Raw genomic sequence first — 23,726 nt, 5'->3', positions numbered from 1 at the left:
GCAGGGGTGATTGATAAGTTTGTGGCCTAAGGTAGAAGGAGATGAGTTATTAACTTCAAACTTTCTGCGTTATCACTCAGAGTTGAACTGCACGTGCACGTAACAAGAGCATCTTGGACCTCCAGGTGGTCCACAGAGGAGTGATTAATAAGTTTGTGGCCTAAGGTAGAAGGAGATTAGTTATACAGCTCTCGTTACGTGCACGTGCAGTTCAGCTCTTTGAGTGAAAATGCAGAAAGTTTGAAGTTAATAACTCATCTCCTTCTACCTTAGGCCATGAACTTATCAATCACCCCTGCTGTGGACCACTTCTGGAGGTCCAAGAGGCTGACTTCTACAAAGAAGGGATCCGTATGCTCCACGACCGCTGGACTAAGTGTGTAAATGTAGGAAAAATAAATGTGCTAGGTTTCCTAAAATTGACTCCTTCTACCTTATCAATCACCCCTCATAGATGGTGAAGAAGGTTAATCAAAAATTACAAGGGAATCTTGATCGCTAGTTAAGTAGACACTTGGAAAATGGCTTTCAATTGAGGTAAGTGCTGAGTGTTGCATTTTTGAAGTCAAACTAGGGTCGTGCTTAGACAATGAATTGTCACACCCTGAAATGGAAGGATCTAAGAGGACAAGTACATACAGTAATTTGCTGACAGCAGCATCACAAATGAACATTGGTGAAGAAGTCAGTCATACAAGTCACTGCTGAGGCTGCACTTGGAGTATTATGTACACTAAACACGAGGAAATCTGCAGATGCTGGAAATTCAAACAACAACACACACAAAATGCTGGTGGAACACAGCAGGCCAGGCAGCATCTATAGGGAGAAACGCTGTCGACGTTTCGGGCCGAGACCCTTCGTCAGGACTAACCGAAAGGAAAGGTAGTAAGAGATTTGAAAGTAGTGGGGGGAGGGGGAAATGCGAAATGATAGGAGAAGACCGGAGGGGTTGGGATGAAGCTAAGAGCCGGAAAGGTGATTGGCAAAAGTGATACAGAGCTGGAGAAGGGAAAGGATCAGGGGACAGGAGGCCTCAGGAGAAAGAAAGGAGTGGGGGGAGCACCAGAGGGAGATGGAGAACAGGCAAACAACTAAATATGTCAGGGATGGGGTAAGAAGGGGAGGAGGGGCATTAACGGAAGTTAGAGAAGTCAATGTTCATGCCATCAGGTTGGAGGCTACCCAGCCGGTATATAAGGTGTTGTTCCTCCAACCTGAGTTTGAATTCATTTTGACAGCAGAGGAGGCCATGGATAGACATACCAGAATGGGAATGGGACGTGGAATTAAAAAGTGTAGCCACTGGGAGATCCTGCTTTTTCTGGCGGACCGAGCGTAGGTGTTCAGCGAAACGGTCTCTCAGTCTGCGTCAGGTCTCACCAATATATAAAAGGCCACACCGGGAGCACCAGACGCAGTATACCACACCAGCCGACTCACAGGTGAAGTGTCGCCTCACCTGGAAGGACTGTCTGGGGCCCTGAATGGTGGTGAGGGAGGAAGTGTAAGGGCAGGTGTAGCACTTGTTCCATTTACAAGGATAAGTGCCAGGAGGGAGATCGGTGGGAAGGGTTGGGGGGGGACGAGTGGACAAGGGACTCGCGTAGGGAACGATCCCTGTGAAAAGCAGAAAGGGGGGGGGGGAGGGAAAAATGTGTTTGGTAGTGGGATCCCGTTGGAGGTGGCGGAAGTTACGGAGAATTATATGTTGGATCTGGAGGCTGGTGGGGTGGTAGGTAAGGACAAGGGGAACCCTATCCCGAGTGGGGTGACAGGTGGATGGGGTGAGGGCAGATGTGCGGGAAATGGGAGAGATGCGTTTGAGAGCAGAGTTGATGGCAGACGAAGGGAAGCCCCTTTGTTTAAAAAAGGAAGACATCTCCTTTGTCCTGGAATGAAAAGCCTCATCCTGAGAGCAGATGCGGCAGAGACGGAGGAATTGTGAGAAGGGGATAGATTTTTGCAAGAGACAGGGTGGGAAGAGGAATAGTCCAGGTAGCTGTGAGAGTCTGTAGGCTTATAGTAGATATCAGTAGATAGGCAGTCTCCAGAGATGGAGACAGAAAGATCAAGAAAGGGAAGGGAGGTGTCGGAAATGGACCAGGTAAATTTGAGGGTCAGGTGAAAGTTGGAGGCAAAGTTAATGAAGTCGACGAGCTCAGCATGTGTGCAAGAGACAGCGCCAATGCAGTCGTTGCTATAGCGAAGGAAAAGAGGGGGATGGATACCCGTATAGACTTGGAACATGGACTGTTCCACAAAGCCAACAAAAAGGCAGGCATAACTGGGACCCATACGGGTGCCCATGGCTACACCCTTGGTCTGGAGGAAGTGTGAGGAGCCAATGGAAAAATTATTGAGAGTAAGAACTAATTCCGCTAGACAGAGGAGAGTGGTGGTAGAGGGGAATTGGTTAGGTCTAGAATCCAAAAAATCTTACTATCTTTCCTTTCGGTTAGTCCTGACAAAGGGTCTCGGCCCGAAACGTCGACAGTGCTTCTCTCTATAGATGCTGCCTGGCCTGCTGTGTTCCACCAGAATTTTGTGTGTGTTGTTATTATGTACACGGCTTGTCAGCATATTGGGAAAAGTTAGACAAGGTAAGATTTTATTCCTTGGAATATAGGAGATTGAGGGGGTGGCCTTACAAAAGTGTATAAAATTATGAAGGATATAGACAGGGTGAACAAACAGTCTATTTTCCAAGGAAGAGGAACTAAAAACTAGAGGGCATAGGTTTAAACTGAGAGGTAAGAGATTTAAAAGGGATTTGAGGGGAAACTTCTTTATGCAGAGGATGGTGTGTATGTGGAATGAGTTGCCAGGGAAAATGGTTAAGGCAGTTACAATAACAACCTTTAAAAGACATTTGATTAAATGAATGGATAGGAGGGGTCTAGAGGGATATCACAAGCAACTACTAGGACTAGATTGGTAGACAACATTGTCGGCATGGACAAGTTAGACCTATTTCCAACTGTGTTTCTCTTTGACTCTAAATTAAGTCAATCATTCCTCCTTTAAAGTGACATCAACAAAAATAAGTCCACTTATCATTCATTTTACACTTGCTTCTAAGTTTATTGATTCTAGAAAGGCAGAATGTCTAACAAATTAGCTCAGTTCATGTTGGTCATTCTTCTTTACAGGTGCAAAGGTGATTTGTAAATTGTATTTTTAAAATAGAAAATATAAGGAGTGTTTCAGTTCATATTCATGCTATTTTGGTATGTTTAATCAGAAAGGGAATTATATCCTTAACAAATATTATACAAAATTTATTACCTTTAATAAATACATCACAGAAAACAATTCCAGTCTAAAGAAAATGCTGTCCTAGTTGAATATAACTGGAGAAGGATGTTAAAAAACAATTTGTTTTTTCCTAAAGAAGTGGTAAACTAAACCTCCAGATGTCTTTTATTTTAATTTACTGAACATATAATATTGATGGAAAAGCAACAGGATAAGTGCATTTTGAATAGTTCTGTAACGAAAGGAGTTTGGATTTTAGATAACACTGGTATACAGCTGTGCCTCACTCAGGTAGATTATCCACATTGTGTTGCACAGAGATAGTTTGGAAATAGATTATAAATTGCAGAAATATGATACTATGGGCTTCATAGACTTTTCACAGCTTAGTCCCTGCTTGTTAGATTTAGATTTAGATTCAACTTTATTGTCGTTGTGCCAAGTACAGATACAAAGCCAAATGAAATGCAATTAGCATCTAACCAGAAATGCAAGGAATTGTTATTCTTGACTATTTTATTTAAGAAAATCAGAGTACTTTTTCTTATTTTTATTTAGGGTGGACTAAAAGTGGAACACCCTATGTCTCCCAGGGTATGTATGTATGGATGCTAAGATTAGTTACACAGATTACTTGAATACCACAATACAAGTTGTTTTGTTTCAATGACTTCTTGACATTTATTGCTACTGAAACAAATAAAACCGTGCATAAGAAATCAATTCTGGTTCTTTCAGACATGTTTAATGGGTTTGGATCTTACTGACTGTACAGAAGTCTATTACTAAATCACATTTGCAAAATCAAGTAGTACTTCAGTGTATTGTAAGTCGCTGCTGATTTCGAAGCAGCGAACAGATGAGAGCAAATCCTGCCTTGTACTTTCTTTTTATTCTGTGCACGTAACTGTTACACATAAAATAAATGCCACTGAGGACTGAATACAAGCTCAAATTTTTTCTGTTCATTGCTTTTCAATTTGGTCAGCACACAGTATTACTGAATGTGCCTGAGTTTTATTCAATTTGGTAATAGAACTGCACAGTGGTAATAAAATCCTTTGGAGCATATGGGACGCCAAGAGTCCAGATAAGTTGACTCTTATCCACTTCAAGATGAGCCCTGACAGAAGGACAGAAGCTGGTACTTGTGCACCTTGTGCACTTTGAATTATATTTTATTAACTTATTTGTGATAATATTTTGTGTTATCTGCTGTGTGTGATAGATGGGTGCTTTGTGGTCCAGAGGAACATTCTTTTGTTTGGTTGTGTGTGTGCAAACTCAAAGGATAATGAACTTAAACTTATTTAGAACTAATATTACAAAAACACAACTGATTGGACTTTTAAATATGATAGCAGATGAAAACAAAAACTGGTTATTAAATGGCAGTGAAGTCAATGAAGAGTTTATTGTTAAATCAGTAAGTTTGGATGAGTGATTTTTTCCCTATAATTCAAACCAGAAGATAAATATAGATAAAGTCTGGATATAAACAGAAGGTCATTTGTATTGATCTCAATCTAGTCTGGTCAATATTAGGGCAGATGTTTCAATATTCTTTATAATCCAGTGGACCAGTATCTACTTGGTTCATTGCCATCTCAAATTTGTTATTTACTGTAAATCAAAAACCTGTAGATCCTGCGAATCTAACATAAACACGAAGTGGTGGGGGAAAAAAGCAGGGCAGATAGCATCAATGGACAGAGAAACAGTTAATGTTTCAGGTTAACAACTTTTCATCAGAACTGGTAAAGCTTTGATGAAGGATCATTTACCAGAAATGTTAAATTTGTTTCTCCACAGATGCTGGGTACCCTACGTACCTTCTGTTTTAATTTGGTGTGTTTTTTTTTGTTCATTTTAATTGTACTATCTTTGTATTCCTAATTTTTTTTCAAGAACTCTTTGTTAAACAGATCCTATCAGTAAAAGTAGTATTTCTGATTTTAATTATTGTGAAGAAAAGTACAAAGGAGCCATCTGTATTGCTCTTGAATTAATCTTCCTAAATGATGCTAACTGTAGTAAATTATCTCTTATCCTAGATTGTAATATTTGAAAAAGAAAAGTTCAATGGGCATTTTCAGGAAATTTGTAAAGACGTACCAGATTTGAACAGCCTTTTGAATAAAACTACAGATGAAAATATGGATAATGTTAGAGGAACAGGCTCAATACGTGTAATTCGTGGATTGTGAGTATTAATTACTAAGTTATGATCAACAGGTTTAATGAAAAAAAATGCTGCATATGTTACTTTTTTAAAAACTAAATAACTTAAAAACGCTTTGAATTTTATCTGACTTGTTCTTTTTTTAAATTCTTCTAAGTAGTTTTATTTGTGTGTCCATAACTAATGGAAGTATCAATGACCAATCAGTGATCTGGAGGAGCCTTAGGGCTTCTCATATGCAACTGTCCCAAATAGCTGTATATTTGATAGAATAATAAAAACTTAATACACTTTTATGGTTTGAAAATTTTCTTGATTCATCATTTTGGCATTGTTGAACAGTCATTCTTCTGCCCATATTAATTGGGAGTTTCACCCAACTCATAGAAACATAGAAAACCTACAGCACAATACAGGCCCTTCGGCCCACAAAGCTGTGCCGAACATGTCTTTACCTTAGAACTACCTAGGCTTACCCATAGCACTCTATTTTTCAAAGCTCCATGTATCCAACCAGGAATCTCTTAAAAGACCCTATAGTTTCTGCCTCCACTACTGCTACTGGCAGCCCATTCCATGCACTCACCACTCTCTGCGGTTTTTTTAAAAACTTAACCCTGACATCTCCTCTGTACCTACATCCAAGCACCTTAAAACTATGCCCTCTTGCGTTAGCCATTTCAGCCCTGGGGAAAAAGCCTCTGACTATCCACATGATCAATGCTTCGCATTATCTTGTACACCTCTATCAAGTCACCTCACATCCTCCGTCACTCCAAGGAGAAAAGGCCGAGTTCACTCAACCTACTCTCAAGGCATGCTCCCCAATCCAGGCAACATCCTTGTAAATCTCTGCACCCTTTCTATGGTTTTCACATCCTTCCTATAGTGAGGCGACCAGAACTGAGCACAGTCCTCCAAATGGGGTCTGACCAGGGTCTTGTATAGCTGCAACATTACCTCTCAGCTCTTAAACTCAATCCCACAGTTGAAGGTCAATGCACCGAATGCCTTGTTAACCACAGAGTCAACCTGCATAACAGCTTTGAGTGTCTTATGGACTCGGACCCCAAGATCCCTCTGATCCTCCACACTGCCATCATATTTGACCAAGATGAACAACCTAACACTTATCTGGGTTGAACTCCATTTGCCACTTCTCAGCCCAGTTTTGCATCCTATCAATGTCCCACTGTAAACCCTGACAGCCCTCCACACTATCCACAACACCCCAAACCTTTGTTATCAGCAAATTTACTAACCCATCCCTCCACTTCCTCATCCAGGTTATTTATAAAGATCACAAAGAGTAGGAGTCCCAGAACAGATCCCTGAGGCACACTGCTGGTCACCAGCCTCCATGCAGAATACGACCCATCTACAACCACTCTTTGCCTTCTGTGGACAAGCCAGTTCTGGATCCACAAAGCAATGTCCCTTTTGATCCCATGCCTCCTTACTTTCTCAATAAACCTTGCATGGGTTACCTTAGCAAATGCCTTGCTGAAATCCATGCACACTACACCTGTGGCTCTACCTTCATCAATGTGTTTGGTCACATCCTCAAAACATTCAATCAGGCTCATAAGGCACGACCTGCCTTTGACAAAGCCATGCTGACTATTCCTAATCATATTATGCCTCTCCAAATGTTCATAAATCCTGCCTTTCTGGATCTTCTCCATCAACTTACAAACCACTGAAGTAAGACTCACTGGTCTATAACTTCCTGGACTATCCCTACTCCTTTTCTTGAATAAGGGAACAAAATCCACAACCTTCCAATCCTTTAGAACCTCTCCCATCCTCATTGATGATGCAAAGATCATCGCCAGAGGCTCAGCAATCTCCTCCCTCGCCTCCCACAGTAGCCTGGGGTATATCCCATCCAGTCCCGGTAACTTATCCAACTTGATGTTTTCCAAAAGCTCCAGCACATCCTCTTCCTTAATATTTATATGCTCAAACTTTTCAGTCTGCTGCAAATCATCCCTACAAGGGTCAAGATCCTCTTCTGCAGTGAATACTGAAGCAAAGTATTCATTAAGTACCTCCGCTATTTCCTCTGGTTCCATACACTCTTTTCCATTGTCACACTTGATTGATCCTATTCTCTCACGTCTTATCCTCTTGCTCTTCACATACTTGTGGAATGCCTTGAGGTTTTCCTTAATCCTGCCCGCCAAGGCCTTCTCATGGTCCCTTCTGGCTCTCCTAATTTCATTCTTAAGCTCCTTATAATCTTCTAAATCTCCATCATTACCTAGTTTTTTGAACATTTCGTAAGCTCTTCTTTTCTTGACTAGATTTACAACAGTCTTTGTACACCATTGTTCCTGTACCCTACCATCCTTTCCCTGTCTCATTGGAACATATCTGTGCTGAACCCCTCACAAGTATTTAGCTAAAAACAAATATTCAATATTCCACAGCAATAATTTAGCACAAATGTGTGTCTTGGTATTTTGTAATAAGTTCCTTCAGTCAGAATCAGAGAATTTTAAAAATGTAGCTAGGCTTTGTCTATATGGGTATGTCTAAATTTCAACATATCCAAACCATTGAAAGATAAAATCCATATTGGAATGGTTCATAATGTATTAAAATTTTGTCCAGGTTAACATACAACATTTTTTAACAAACAACATCTGATAATTTAGGTTAACTGATGTTTGCATCTCATTTCCTTTCAATTTCAAATATAACTAGTTGTCTAAATATGGAAGGCAATGAAACAATGATAACTGACAGGAAATCCACTAAATATAACTATGTTGCAGTTCAGTTGCTGTAAAACTATTTAATTGTTGTGGTTCAATACAAAAACATATGTATGTGTTGTATTTCATCACTTATTTCATAAGGGTTCTTTTATTTTTGCTGATTAGTTTAACAAACTAATTAAGAACATGGAACAATACATCACAGTGTAGGCCTACGATGTTGTACTAATCTTTTAACCTACTCCAAGATCAATCTAACCCTTCCCTCCCACATAGCTCTCTACTTTTCTTTCAAGCATGTGTGCCTATCTAACAGTCTTCAATGTCCCCAAAGTATCTGCCTATATACAACCTGCAGAAGTGCATTCCATGCACTTACCACTCTCTATATCCAAACATTACTAATATCATAAAAAGATTACTATCATGTGCATTATTTTGATTTTCAACAAATATTTCAGCCCCGCTGACACATTGTTTTAAGCAATATTTTAATTGATTCTTCTTTACTATCCAGATGGGTCTGTTATGAAAAAGAATATTACCAAGGACATCAGTACCTGCTGGAGGAAGGAGAGTATGAGGACTGGCAGGCATGGGGTGGATTTAACAGTACAGTACAATCACTGCGCTATATTTTAGCTGTGAGTTATGATTATTCTAAATGGTTTGAATAAATTAAATGAATACCAAAATGTTTTCTTCTCTTTAGCTCTCTTTTTCTGTACTGCTGCTACACTTCACCCTGACTTGGGAACTCAGTTAACCTGAGCCATACCCTGAATCGTTTTTAGATTTTGGTCATTCAAATATGTTTCTCCTTCTTTGGCTAAATTCTCTCTCTGTCTCTGTCAATGTCTCCAACGCATTTTATTTGACGAGGAGCTGGCCAGATTCATTAGATGACAATATGCTGAGGTGCACAACATAATTATTAATTTTAAGTAAACATGAGAAAATCCTTAAACAAATTGTTACCAGTTTAAAATATACCTGCAAACAGAATTGGTGGGATTTTTCGAGTGCCTTGAGATTTCTTCTGTAGGTGATCAAGCATTAGAAGCAGGAGGACTGGGATCAATATTGCCTGGGGTCAGTAGGTTTTGTATTGGACAAAGTCTTGATTTTCAAACAGCCCTTTCCGTAGTTGACTGTATGCTCTGCTGATGAATTGATGATGTAGTTTGCCATAGCCTTCAAAATAATATTTCCCAAGATACAGTGTTTTCCAGAGTCTTGTATTGAACTTTTATTAGACCCCTTGGTCTAACAACCATTAGAACCACTTAAAAGTAATCCCACTTACCATTTTGTTGTAGTATGGAAGCACGTTGGTATTGAATCTTTGTCCTATGAATATTGAGTGTAAAGCCCACCTCTCATCTGCTTAATTGTCTCCAAACTTATCCAAGTACATTTTTCTTTTATGTGCCATGTCATATGACATGGGTTAAAACATAGAAATATAGAAAACCTACTGCACAATACAGGCCCTTCGGCCCACAAAGCTTTACCGAACATGTCCTTACCTTAGAACTACCTAGGTTTACCCATAGCCCTCTATTTTTCTAAGCTCCATGTATCCATCCAGGTGTCTCGTTTCTACCTCCACCATCGTCGCCAGCAGCCCATTCCACACACTTATGACCATGATAGTTCTTGGCAAATATTTCTGCTAAAGTGGTTTGCCATGCCTTCTTCTGGGCAGTGTCATTATCCCCAGCCATTATCAATACTCTTCAGAGATTGTCTGCCTGGCGTCAGTGGTCGCATAACCAGGACTTGTGATATGCACCAGTTGCTCATAATGGCTTCACATGACCCTGATCAGGAGGCTAAGCAGGTGCAACACCTTCCTCAGAGGTGACTTGCAGGGTAGTGGAGGGAAGGAGCACCTTACATCTCCTTTGGTAGAGATGTATCTCCACCCCACATTTGTGTATAGCAACTCAATTACCTTGGCTCGAGAGTGTAAGTGCCATAAGTTATATATGTTTGAAGATCAGCTCCATTCTTACTGGAGGTTTGCTGGAGGGGAGTTGAGAAATTTTTAGGAAGATCTAGAACAATTCACAAACATTTTTGGTGAAGTTACTCTTGGATGGGAAACCCATTCTTTTCAATTGGAAATATCTTTAACACACACTTAAAACAATTTTAATGTCTCTTCCAAAAAACATTATCTCCAGATAGAAAAATAGTTGTATAACATAATAAATTGTCTCACAATCAAATCAACTAAATTGAAGGCATCATTTTCTTATGATGCAGAAGTCCCATGTAATAAAAAAATCTATTGTATTTTGGTTGAGATTAGATAGAGGATCTAATGAATAACACTAATGAAGAGCAGGATATTATAGAAAAACTTTCGTAAACAAATTAGTGGTCTAGATACCTAATATGAATGTTGCCAATTACATAAATTAAATTGGTGTGAAGAGAATACTGCCTTAATTCTCAAATCAATTGTATTGTTGTGGACATGAAGTCAGATAAATGGGTAAAGTAGATTTTCTTATCAAAAGGATATTTCTGAATCGTGTATGTTTTAAGACACTGCTAGCTTTTTATTTCTGATTTTGCTTGATAAATTGAATTTAAGTTACTCATTTGGCTTTTTGATATTTGAAGCTTGCATCTCTAGATCATAGCCAACCCATTAGATTACCAGCCCAGCAAAACATATCATATAATAACATATCTGTCCATCCAGTTAATTTGTAATGTCTTTTAGGAAGGGAACTTGATCCTTACCCAGTATGGCCTCAAGACATCTATGATTATCTCGCTCTCCAAATTAGATCAAAAATCCTTTAAAATTCAAGAGGCAATAAGAATAGGAAGTAAACTCTGTGCAATACTCATGTTCTATAATGAGTTTAAGTTACTTTTATTCAAAGTTCAAAGCAAATACATTAACAAATTATGTATGTGTGTATGTTTCATATATAATATATATCACCATATACAACCCTGAGATTCATTTTCTTGTGGGCATTCACAGTAAATACAATGAAAAACCACACACAACAAGAAGGACAAGCAACCAATGTGCAAAAGTTGTGGGACAGTTCAGTGTTAGAGTGAGTGAGGTTGATGGAAGATATCCACATTGGGTCAAGAGCCTGATGGTTAAAGTATAATACCTGTTCCTGAACCCGGTGGTGCAAGTCCTGAAGCTCCTGTATCTCCTTCTGAATGGCACCAGTGAAAAGAGAGCATGGGCTGGATGGTGGGGGTACTTGATGATGGATGCTGCAATCCCATGACAGTGCTTCTTGTAGATGTGCTCTGTGGTAGGAGGTACTTTACCCATGATTGTCTGAGCTGTATCCATTACTTTTCATAAGCTCTTCCATTCAAGGGCATTGGTGTTTCCATACCAGGCCGTGATGCAACCAGTATGTATAATATCCAACGCTCATCTATATAATCTTGTCAAAGTTTTAGATAGCATGCCAAATCTTTGTAAACTTCTATAAAAGTAGAGGTGTTGCTGTGCTTTCTTTGCAATGGCACTTTCATGCTGGACCCAGAACAGATCCTCTTCCAATAATTTGTTCCAATAAAACTCATAAATTTGTCCAAAAAGGTTGAATTTTAAAACAAGACCAAGTAGAGTGTAAAAAAAGTACCAATTTCTTGATTACATCAGAAACATTGATCAGATAAATTTGACAATAGACAGTAGGGGCAGGAGTAGGCCATTCGGCCCTTCTAGCCAGCACCGCCATTCACTGGGATCATAGCTGATCATACACAATCAGTACCCCGATCCTGCCCTCTCCCCATATCCCTTGACCCCACTATCTATAAGAGCTCTATCTAACTCTCTCTTGAATGCATCCAGAGACTTGGCCTCCACTGCCTTCTGGGGCAGAGCATTCCACATATCCACCACTCTCTGGGTGAAAAAGTTTGGGTTTAATTTATTTATTTTTTGTGGTGTAATATATAATTGATGTAAAAAATTATATTGCACTAATCTTAACCAGACATTTGTTGTATTTGTCATAATGTCAAGACATAATCTTGACCAACTTGTTTCTTCAATTTTAATATTCAAATCAGTTTCCCAACATTATTTTTACTAGGCAATATTGAAGGGATAAAAACGAAATCCAAATTGAATAAATATCAAAAAGAATTTATAAAAATTGCATTAGCAGTAGCCAAAAAGGCTATTGCAGTTACTTGGAAATCGGATTCATACTTAAGTATAGATCGTTGGAAGAATGAAATTCTCAGCTGCATTCCACTTGAAAAAATTACTTATAATTTAAGAGATAAATATGAAATATTTCTGAAAATTTGGTGCCCATATTTACAAAAGATAGGATTAAATATATAGGTGCTCTGAAGATAAAATTATTGGTTATCTGGGGAAAGGAATAAATATATATACTAAAGCTATTATGAACTCCATGAAGCATGTGGGGATCTTCTGATATCCAGGCATTCTTTCTTTCTTTCTTTCTTTTTTCTTCTCTCTTTTTTTTTCTTTTTCTATAGGGATATGTTAGGGGGGAGGAGTTAAGGGGAGGGGGAAGGGTTGATAAATATTTTTTTCTCTTTCTGTAACCTATTTGAAAATTCAATAAAAAATGTATTTAAAAAAACAGATCCTCTGAAATGATAACGCTGAGGAATTTAAAGTTGCTGACCCTCTCCACCTCTGATCCCCTGATGATGGCTCATGGATCTCCCCTTTCCTCCTCTTATGGTCAATAATCAGCTCATTGGTTTTACTGATATTGAATAAGACATTGTTGTTGTGGCACCACTAAGCCAGATTTTCAATCTCCCTCCTATATGCTAAATCATCACCACCTTTGATTTGCCCAATGACAGCAGTGTTGTTAGCAAACTTAAACATGGCTTTGGAGCAGTGCTTAGCCTCACATCATAAGTATAAAGCAAGTAGAGCAGGGGGCTAAGTACACAGCCTTATGATACACCTGTGCTGATGGAGACTGTGAATGAGATTTTGTTGCCAATCTGAACTGACTGGGGTCTACAAGTGAGAAAAATGAGGATCCTGTTGCACAGGGAGGTATTGAGATCTAGGTCTTGGAGCTTATAGATTAGTCTTGAAGGGATGATGTATTGAATGCTGAGTTTCAGTCACTGAAGAGCACCTTCACTGTCCAGCTGTTCCAGGGTTGAGTGAAGAGCCAATAAAATGGCATCTGCGGTTGACCTGTTATTGCTGGCACATAACAATATTTTAACTATCTGTTTTTAATCTAGGATTATATGAAGCCTGAAATCACTTTATTTGAAGAAGCAGACTTAAAGAATGGCAAAAGCATCGTTCTCAAAAGTGCAGTTCCAAACTTGGAAAGTAGTGGATACAAAACTGTAACTCGGTCAATTAAAGTCAATAGTGGAGTGTATGTACATATTCAATTCAAGCATTTAATATTATACTGTAAATGATGTTTCATGATGAATGATAACTTATTTATTGTTTCACTATGTTAGGTGGGTGGCCTATCATGAAGAACATTATTCTGGAGAGCAGTATATCCTAGAGAAAGGAGTGTATAAAAACCACATCAGCTGGGGAGGATTGGACAAGCCAATTAAATCTATTCACCCGATACAACTGGTAACTTATTTTTGGTAGTCAAAAAATTAATAGTTGCCTGGTTAGTCATGACTGATGAAATTTTTCAAGAAAAATGCCCATCATATGGGGTGGTAAATTGGATTAGTAAGTACGCAGATGATACTAAGATAGGTGGTGTTGTGGATAATGAAGTAGGTTTTCAAAGCTTGCAGAGAGATTTAGGCCAGTTAGAAGAGTGGGCTGAATGATGGCAGATGGAGTTTAATGCTGATAAGTGTGAGGTGCTACATTTTGGTAGGAATAATCCAAATAGGACATACATGGTAAATGGTAGGGCATTGAAGAATGCAATAGAACAGAGTGATCTAGGAATAGTGGTGCATAGTTCCCTGAAGGTGGAATCTCATGTGGATAGGGTGGTGAAGAAAGCTTTTGGTATGTTGGCCTTTATAAATCAGAGCATTGAGTATAGGAGTTGGGATGTAATGTTAAAATTGTACAAGGCATTGGTAAGGTTGAATTTGGAGTATTGTGTACAGTTCTGGTCACCGAATTATAGGAAAGATGTCAACAAAATAGAGAGAGTACAGAGAAGATTTACTAGAATGTTACCTGGGTTTCAGCACCTAAGTTACAGGGAAAGGTTGAACAAGTTAGGTCTTTATTCTTTGGAGCATAGAAGGTTGAGGGGGGACTTGATAGAGGTATATAAAATTATGAGGGGGATAGATAGAGTTGACGAGGATAGGCTTTTTCCATTAAGAGTAGGGGAGATTCAAACAAGAGGACATGAGAGTTAGGGGGCAAAACTTTAAGGGTAACATGAGGGGGAATTTCTTTACTCAGAGAGTAGTAGCTGTGTGGAATGAGCTTCCAGTAGAAGTGGTAGAGGCAGGTTTGGTATTGTCAATTAAAGTAAAATTGGATAGGTATATGGACATGAAAGGAATGGAGGGTTATGGGCTGATTGCGGGTCAGTGGGACTAGGTGAGAGTAAGCGTCCGGCATGGACTAGAAGGGCCAAGATGGCCTGTTTCCGTACTGTAATTGTTATATGGTTATATGCAAAGAAAGTACAGGAAATCCAGTATAATCTCTTAGTTCTATAGATGTAGACAAATAAGCAGGCTGGAACTCCATTCTCAAGAAATGGGAAGACAGAACAATGTCTTGTATTATTTTTTTAAGTTACAAGAAACTTTGACATTTATATATGGATATACCCATAGATGACATCAGAACAACTAGACATAAAACTGGTGACTTTAAATAAATCCAGTAAAGAACTCAGGATAAATCTCTTTAGCAAGAATGGTTAGAATGTAGAACCAGGGCTGATCTATTGGTCGATCTACGTAGGCATAGGGGAGCCATCAAATTCAGAAATAAACCAACCTTGTGGAGACCTTGTAGAATAAGGCAAACTTATAGAAGACTTTAGGCATCAGAAGATGCTTGTGGTAACTTTGCATATTTACTCAACATTGCTCACAGATAAATTGACATGGGCAGACTCCATTTCAGACAAAAATTTATTGGAGAAATAAACTAAGGACAAAATTTATTGCTTTCCAATGGGAACAGAATTGTATTTCTTAACATTTTTTTTCCAGTTTTTTTAATGTTATAATGATAAAATACTATGTACAATGATCTTGTATTATTAAATATAAATATTTGATTATATAAATATATAACATCATAATAATTAAATATCTGATATCTATTTCAGAATTTAAAATCTACTGTTTTTAAAACTGAACCAACTTCATCATAATTGATTTATTAATGTTTAAAACAGTGTTTTATTGAAACAATAATGCACTCTTTTAGTTTGACTGAACAAATACTCTATGAAATTATATTACAGGAATCTGTTGGAGGGAATGAAGCACTATTTCAGGTAAAATATGTTACATTATATTGTAGAATTAAGACTGTGTTCACAAACATGATTTAATTTTGCAGTTGCTGCCACTATTCTTTTGAAAGGCAGCAAGACCCCCTTCTGTTCTGTTCAATTCCAACTGATGTATTGATGGGCATCAACAAAATATACACACAGTGGCCATTTTATTAGGTATGGGAGGTTACTAATAAAGTGGCCAGCCTCTGAGTGTATTTCTGTATGTTCATGGTCTTCTGTTGCTTAAGCCAATCCACTTCAAGGTTCAATGTGTTGTATATTCTGAGATACTCTCCTGCACATCACTGTGGCACTGCGTGGTTATTTCAGCTAACGTGCCTTGAATCCGTCTGGCCTTTCTTCTCTGACCTCTCTCATACAAGGCATTTTTGCCACAGAGCTGCTGCTCACTGGATGTGTTTTGACTTCTGCACCATTCTTTGTAAACTCCAGAGACTGTTGTGCATGAAAATCCCAGGAGATCAGCAGTTTCTGAGATACTCAAACACCCTGCCGGGCACTAACTATCAGTCCATGGTCAAAATCACTTAGAATATATTTCTTCCCCATTCTGATGTTTTGTTTGAACAACAACTGAACCTCTTGACCATGTCTACATGTTTTTATGCATTGAATTGCAGTTAAAAGATTGAATAATTAGATATTTGTATTAGCAGGCAGCTGTTCAGATGTACCTAATAAAGTGACCACTGAGTATACATTAATTAAGCAATTTCTATTGTGTTGTGGCAGTATTCTGTTGTGTATAATGGTAAGTTGTTGCTAAAGGCACCAGGAAATTGTTCCCTTCAACGCTCTCCTCCTGCATGGAAGCAGAACGATTCTGCCTTCCTTGTTGTAGGAATCTCAAAGTTGCTGATTCGAATGCACGCTAGTCCTCTGTTGCTAATTTATATCAGAATTTTTTGTTTGTGCTGCATCTAGATCTATATTGAACATGGTTCTCTGAATTGCAGGATGATGCAGTGATGCAGGTTTACAGCACTTCACTGATTTATTTTCTAAAATATATATGATCCTATCCAGAAAATTCATATTTTTGATAAATCACTTGTTGCTTTTGCTCTTTTATACATGTATAAATGTTCTGATATACATATTGTACAAGAAAGTGGCCAACTAAGCTGAATGGAAAAAGACTCCTATCATTATGGAATAGGTTAAAAGGTCAGCACATTATGAGCTGAAGGCTCTGTATTGTGCTATACTGTTCTATGTTCTATCAGTCATATTTATTGAAGATAATTACTGCTAATAATCTGCTTGATTCTAGTTTCCTACTTAACATTGCTTCACCATTGTACATTTTTGAGTCTAGTACTATTTTGATAAACAACAAACACCTTAAATTTGTGATGTTCTTAGTCTTTGAAGATCAAGGTTAAGCCCGTTTATTTTAAATATGCTAAGGGCTCCTCTGAAATAATACATTAAAGACTCCAGAAATGTCCATCTGAGAAGAAAGGCATCAATTAGAATGACCCAAAATTAATTCAATGATCTAGTACAATATCAAAATAGCTTCCTGTCGTAATCTTCATTAGATGGTTGTGCACAGATGACCAATGAAGAAGTTAGTGCAACCAGAGTGAGCTTGGAAGGCTTAATAAGTAACAATCACTGCTGGAGAACTATTTGGGCCTTGAATTTATGTTTGCACATGTAAATTAAACTAATTCATTTTGAAAGGTCAATTTTTGAAGGCAGGATTCTCGGCAGTGTGGAGAGACTGGGGGATCTTTAGGATCCACATTCATAGATCCCTCAAAGTTGCCATGCAAGTTGACAGGGTTGTTAAAAAGGTGTATGGTGTGTTGGCCTTCATTAGTTGGAGGATTGAGTTCAAGAGATGCAAGGTAATGTTACAGCTCTATAAAACCCTGGTTAGGCTACACTTGTAAAATAGTGTTCAGTTTTTGTTGCCTCATTTTGGAAGGATGTTGAACCTTTAGAGAGAAAACAGAGGAGGTTTACCAATGTGTTGCCTGGACTAGAGGGCATGTCTTATGAAGACAGGCAGAGTAAACTAGGATTTTCTCTTTGGAGTGAAGGAGAATGAGATAGAGGTGTACAAGATGATAAGAGACATAGATAAAGAGGACAGTCAGAGATGAATTCTCAGGGTGGAAATAGCTAATACAAGGAAGTGTCATACTTTCAGATGTTTGGTGGGAAGTATAGAGGATTGTTAGGGGTAGGTTTTTTTTACACAGAGTTGTAACTTGTGTGGAACGTGCTTCCAGGAGTAGTTGTAGAGGTAGATACGTTAAGAACATTTTAGAAGCTCTTAGGTAGACACAGAGATGAATGAAAAGTAGAGGGCTATGTGAGAAGGAAAAGTTAAATTGATCTCAGAGCAGATTAAGGGCAGCACAACATTGTATGTTCTATATTCGGTTCTGTTTGTACCAAAGTAAGTTTGTATTTACTGCTCAGAAATCTTGCAGTCTCTGCAGTGTAACTGTATGAGAGCTGAACAACTAAATACCACTGATAGCAAAAGTCTAGCAGTGACATCTGGATAAGAATTACAGAAAAAAGTCTTTGAAAGTTATTTTGGAAAACTATTGTTTTGCATCCCTGTTACAGATCCAGGCATACAATGGAATTGACTTTGAAGGAGAAAGAGCTGAATTTGTATCAGAATTGCCCAGTTTACTACCTTTACAACCAAATTCATTTAAGGTTCTTCATGGATGGTAAGGTTGAATTGAGTACAAGTGAGTACATACAGTGGATTCTGGTTACTTGGGCCATCAGTTCATCAGGGCAGCTGCTTATTTGGGACAACTCTTAAAGAACAAAAGCTAATTGAGTAAATAGCCAGGATTGCCTTTATTTATTTGGGATGCTATGCCACTTAATTGGGGCAAAAGTCTGTTGCCAAACCGTTTCTACCTAGCATCGGATACATGCAATTCATTAGCCATTACACACTACACTGTACTTCAAGTGCCACGGTTTTAAATAGTGTCAGTTGTGCGTGTTTGTCTTCAAAAAGCAGTGATTTTTGTCACTAATAGTTGGTGAGAAATAAGCAGTAAGACAATTCAGAACAGTTTTACTCACTGAAGCTTCAAGCAGTCAGGCTCAGAGATGCCAGGAATGGCCAGGAGTGAAAATGAAATTATTTCATTACCTCAACTATTTAAGACCTGCAAAGAATTTGAAGGTATTGACAATCATCTTGATGAATGTTCCAATGAAAATGAAGGTTCAGAGGATGCAATTGATGACAGCATTGTTTGAAGGCACTAGGTGCCTGCATTGATTTTGTTCATTTACAGTCAAAAAGATGTGATGCAGATGAATTCCTCCATCAATAAATATTAAGAACAGTCTTATATTACTATAGTAGTATTGTTAGTGTTCTAATTTTTTCTGTGTTTCTTTTAGATACATTATTTGTTTCTTGGTTTAACTATCTATGAAACTTAAGCTAATTGGGGGGGGGGGGGGGTGGCTGCTTAATTGGGCCAAAATGTACTGGTCCTGATGTGTCCCAATTAACCAGAATCCACTATTACTGCAAAGTGAAGCATGGGGCCATATGCAAATTTATCAATCTTTTATGTCTACTTTAACCTTAAAAATTAGATATCTGTCCAAGCAGATATTCTAAAGTAATTTCTTTCCTGACAATACATGGTCAATGCAATGTTTGCTCTGCTCAGGAGGAACATCATTTATTTATTAACAAATACTGGCTCCTGTTCCGGTTTAGCATAATAAAATAGCTCCACTTCAGGACTTTTTTACCTACTTGTCAATGCTAAGAGGATAAATAGGATAAAATATGTAAAACCTTCAGGGGGAAATTATTTTTATAATATACGACAGTATACATAAAATATGAAATGTAGATGTCATTAACTTTGCTTTCATTCTCCCCTCTCCAGCTGGGTACTGTATGATGAGGAGGATTATGGTGGCTGTCAGTATGTGTTAGAGGAAGGTCACTACCCAGACCTTGACTCCCTAGGATGCCTGTCGGGCAAATCAATCAGATCTCTTAAACCCATCATATATGTAAGTTAATTTTGTCATTTTCAGTGCTATAAATCAATGTCTGTGCTTCACAATCAGGCTGACTCTCCACAGCCAGTTCTACAATTACTTGTTTATCTGTTCTTTTCCATAAAATTATTCTGGAATATAATTCCAGGTTTCTTTTATCTTTTTCAATTTCTCTTCCATTTTCTTTCTGTCATCAGCTTTGATCATGCATGGACTCTTTTTCTTCCAAAGCCTCTGCTTCCTTGTTTAAATACCTTGGCAAGAAGGTGTCATAGTATACTACAAAGGGGGAAAAAATTCCAAATACTTTCCAAAAGACCATAGATTAAAGCATAGACTGATGCACGTCAGAACTGTATTTGAAGATTTTAAAAAACACCAGGAAAAATATAAATGTTTATTTCAATCCACTGCTTAAGTAACTGGCAACAATTCTGCCAAGCAACCAGTTTTTTTTTGTGAATTGTAGATATATCAGGATTTAAAATGATTATAATTGTTTATTAGTGTTCTGTTAGGTAGATGAGGAATTGCTGTTTAGATACTATTATTTACAGATCCCAAAGCAAAAGCGCACTTGCATGAGAGTGGAAGGAAGGTGAAAATCTTTAAATGGCAGGAGGTGGTTTAAGATTGAGGGTACTTCATGAACAGAGTCTTAAAAATGGCAAAGATTTCTGTTTAAACAGATAAGGGCAAGGAAAGAGGCCTGTTGTCACCCAAAGCACAAAGTTTAGCCCAGACAGCAATGCTGATGTCAGTGGCAAACCAACCTCCCAGTAAAAGGCAGGAAGAATATCAAACACAATTCAATGGTCTCCAACTTGGTTGTTGTAAATGAAAGCATGATGAGCCATGGACAACTATAGATAAATAAAGAGAAAAAGAATAACAGATAAGACACTTCACCAAGCTATTCCACACCTTTAAACAAGATGCATTGCTCCTCCTGTAATGCTGGGTAGCTCACTGTTAAAAGCAGTCTCGTGAGATAATATGTTTTTAATAATGATATTGCTAGTAGGTGAAGTATTTATTGTTCATTCCTGGTTAAGCTGTTAACCTGGGCCAATTTCTCCTTCAGTCATTACAACATGCACGGTAAATGAATCCCTTAGAGCTTTTAGATGGGTAAGTTTCAAAATATTGACTTTGAAAATTAAAATACTCCAAATGAAAATGCAGCAACTGGACATGATGCTGTTTCTATGTATTTACGTACCCAAATATTAGTGAGGAATATGTCAATGATGATGGCAATGAATACAAAGGGGAACTTAATCCATGTGAACTGACCCATTTCTTTCAGAAATATGGTTCTACTTAATAAGACTTGACAACTTCTTTCATCACTTTGAAAATGATTAGTTTCATGTTGTCAAGAATAACAATCGACACACACATTTGAGCACGTAAAAGATACTTCAAAAAAATTCCTTTAATGTAGATAAAATGTGTTTGATTTATTTAGCAATGTACTGCTGTTACGTACCCCGTAACTGGGTCACTTACCAGCAAAGATAGAGAGGTCCGTTGAAGTCTGATGGTACTATTTTTAACAGTATTTATTGATAAAAATACACAAAAATAATATCAATGCAAACATACAGATAATATACGTCGTCAATACTAAATCTAAAAGCGCGGGTATAATAATAACCAATAAGGAATAGCTCTATCGTTGTCTAGGGGATAATGTATTGTCCGATGGAAATATAAAAGTCACTCAAGTTCATTCAAGCTGCAGCTTTTTTGGTTGGAGAGAAAGACGGGTTAAAACTTGCCCATTCCTTTTATGATGTCAATCCTTCAAGAGTCGTTGGGAGTTGATTTCCCCGTTGTTAGCTAAAAACCATTCTTCCGTGGTAAAGGCCCACCGATTCCGGGGCAAATGGAAAAGGACGCACGTGGCCTTTCCACCGGCTTTCGCTAATACGGGATCGCTAGCGTTTCTTCTGGTGTGTCTGAGGGGCTGTTCCCACAGACCCTTTTATCCTGACTCACTGGGTCTCAGATGTCAGTCAGGTTGGGATGATGCAATCCCTCCACCAACCCCCCCTTGGTTCATTGCCTGGGGGGCTTCGATGAATCGTACAGTATTCAATACACAATTTCGTCTCCAAAAGACAATGACCTGTTCCGTGGCTTTGTATCTCGAAGGCCCAGGAAACATTCCAACCATTGAGGAATGGGCGTGTCTCTCTCTCATTTCTTGGGTCTCCTGACTTGAATCAATAGCGATCCTGCGATTCTCAAAAAGGAGGGGGCTACTTTGTACCCTTCGGCCCCTCAGAGTTGGGGCACAGGCGTAACACCCCCTTTCTTCAAAGCGTTTTTACCATCGGTAAAAACGGAGTAATACAGAGTCTTACAGGATTTTAGAATCTAACACAATACAAAAGCTTTTCTTTTCACTACAGAGTAATACAGTTATACATTCAATTCAGTATCTAGATGGTTACCGATTACATTGTCACTTCCTTTAATAAGTTAACATCTTGTACCCTACTAAAGTCTTGTAGCATCAGACTCCAATTTAGTAACCACCTATTTTTTTTTCTTTCCTTCAGCAAACAAAACTAAAGAGTTGTGATCTTAAGCTTACGTGTATACTACAAAAGTTCATGCAAATATTAATCTTTATGTTGCTTTCAAACTTAACAGGCAGGTGGGGGTTGTTTTTATTATTCACAGGCTTTGTCGAAATCCCTTAAAACCGGTTTCTGCTATTTAAAAATGGCGTCCCCATTAACCCTCGCCTCTTTTCCGGTTAGTTCCCACGTGGGGAGCTGGCGCACCCTGGCGAAATAGGCCTTCGTCCGCTCCTTCCATAGGAGTGATTTTATCAACAATGTGTTCCAAACTTAGCCCATTTCCCAAATTTCCACCCAATTCCTTAATTTTACTCAAGTTGCTAGTTTTCTCTACAGGACCCCTGAGGCTATTGGGTCTCGATACCAGCGATCCCTTTTTGTTCAAACAGCATTTCGAATTCTGCGGTTTCATACCACACTGTGGAATAACAATAGCGTGTGGAGCCCCTTTACCTTCCAACTCAATCTGTAATTGATCCACAGGTGCCGCGGGTACCAAGCCTTTGTCCCTGTAGCCTGGTGGCTGCTTCTAATATCAATTCAGACTTTAAACTTCCTTCATTCGATTTGGAAACCGCACTTTTCCCTTTTCCTGCAATAATAATGGTCACTTCACCACCCGCTATCTCCTCGCTAACCTTTAACACCTCTTCGAGCACAAACACCTGGGAACTCTCACTTCCCACTATTACAGAGGTTAACCCTTTCTTCACTGAACCAAGTCTATCTGACCCACAAGGACTGCATTCCTTTTCAACTGAATCAAATACCTCAGACTTTTTCTGAGCTCCATTACTAGGTTCAGTACCACGAGCATCCACATCTTGGACACACTCAAACGGGACATTTGCCTCTTCCAGGCTTTCAATACCCGTACCCGGTCCAAATTCTAAATTCCCCTGATTCTCCCAGCTACTCTCTGGGCAACTCCCTTCCGGAGTAAACTCAACCCCGCGGGCTGAAACAACCTCATCTGCCAACCCAGCAGACTTCTTCAAGGTAATGGCATCCTTTTCATCTAGGACTGCTGTCATTTCATTATCGGGAACACCTTTAGAACTTTCCACTTCTTCAAACAGTTCTGCCAAACCAGACAGATCATCCATGTCCAACCCTGGAACTTTTAACAGCTTTATCTGTTTCACATCTCCATTTCGTGCCTCTAGCACTTCACTCCTCGCTAAGGACAGGTCTACCTCCTCTCCCTTACTCTCTTTCACTTTACTACTCTTAGTTTTACCACCCTCTAAACCCTTGTGGTACAGGGTCGGTAAAAACGTCTCAGCCAAATTGATACTGGCCAGATTTAAACTGCTCTCTGTCTCAGCTGCCTTTCTCGACATGCTGCGAATGATCGCGCATGCGGGATAGATCTTGGAATCTAGGGGCGGGACCTCCACCGGCTGTCTCGTCAGCTTCATTGCTGACCAAACCTTACCACCAGCTAAAT

The 23,726-nt window shown here is 38.7% G+C and overlaps 1 protein-coding gene across 2 annotated transcripts in view; it reads left to right on the top strand.

Annotated features, from left to right (window-relative positions):
- LOC140727807 (uncharacterized) overlaps window positions 1-23,726 on the top strand; it is an 81,236-nt gene that overhangs the window by 43,780 nt on the left and 13,730 nt on the right. The window contains exons 10-17 of one of the 2 annotated variants that reach the window (XM_073045580.1): window positions 3,817-3,852; window positions 5,313-5,461; window positions 8,681-8,807; window positions 13,417-13,559; window positions 13,651-13,777; window positions 15,609-15,641; window positions 18,255-18,364; window positions 19,565-19,694. In XM_073045580.1, coding sequence (XP_072901681.1) covers window positions 3,817-3,852; window positions 5,313-5,461; window positions 8,681-8,807; window positions 13,417-13,559; window positions 13,651-13,777; window positions 15,609-15,641; window positions 18,255-18,364; window positions 19,565-19,694 — 855 coding nt within the window. Of the gene's footprint in view, window positions 1-3,816; window positions 3,853-5,312; window positions 5,462-8,680; window positions 8,808-13,416; window positions 13,560-13,650; window positions 13,778-15,608; window positions 15,642-18,254; window positions 18,365-19,564; window positions 19,695-23,726 lie in introns of those variants that run through there. The other variant, XR_012098931.1, reaches the window with a different exon arrangement.

This window comes from Hemitrygon akajei, chromosome 5 (assembly GCF_048418815.1).
Source record: "Hemitrygon akajei chromosome 5, sHemAka1.3, whole genome shotgun sequence".
Taxonomy (NCBI): domain Eukaryota; kingdom Metazoa; phylum Chordata; class Chondrichthyes; order Myliobatiformes; family Dasyatidae; genus Hemitrygon; species Hemitrygon akajei.
The sequence above is the reverse complement of the archived record's forward strand: the minus strand, read 5'-3'. Positions and strand labels throughout refer to the sequence as shown.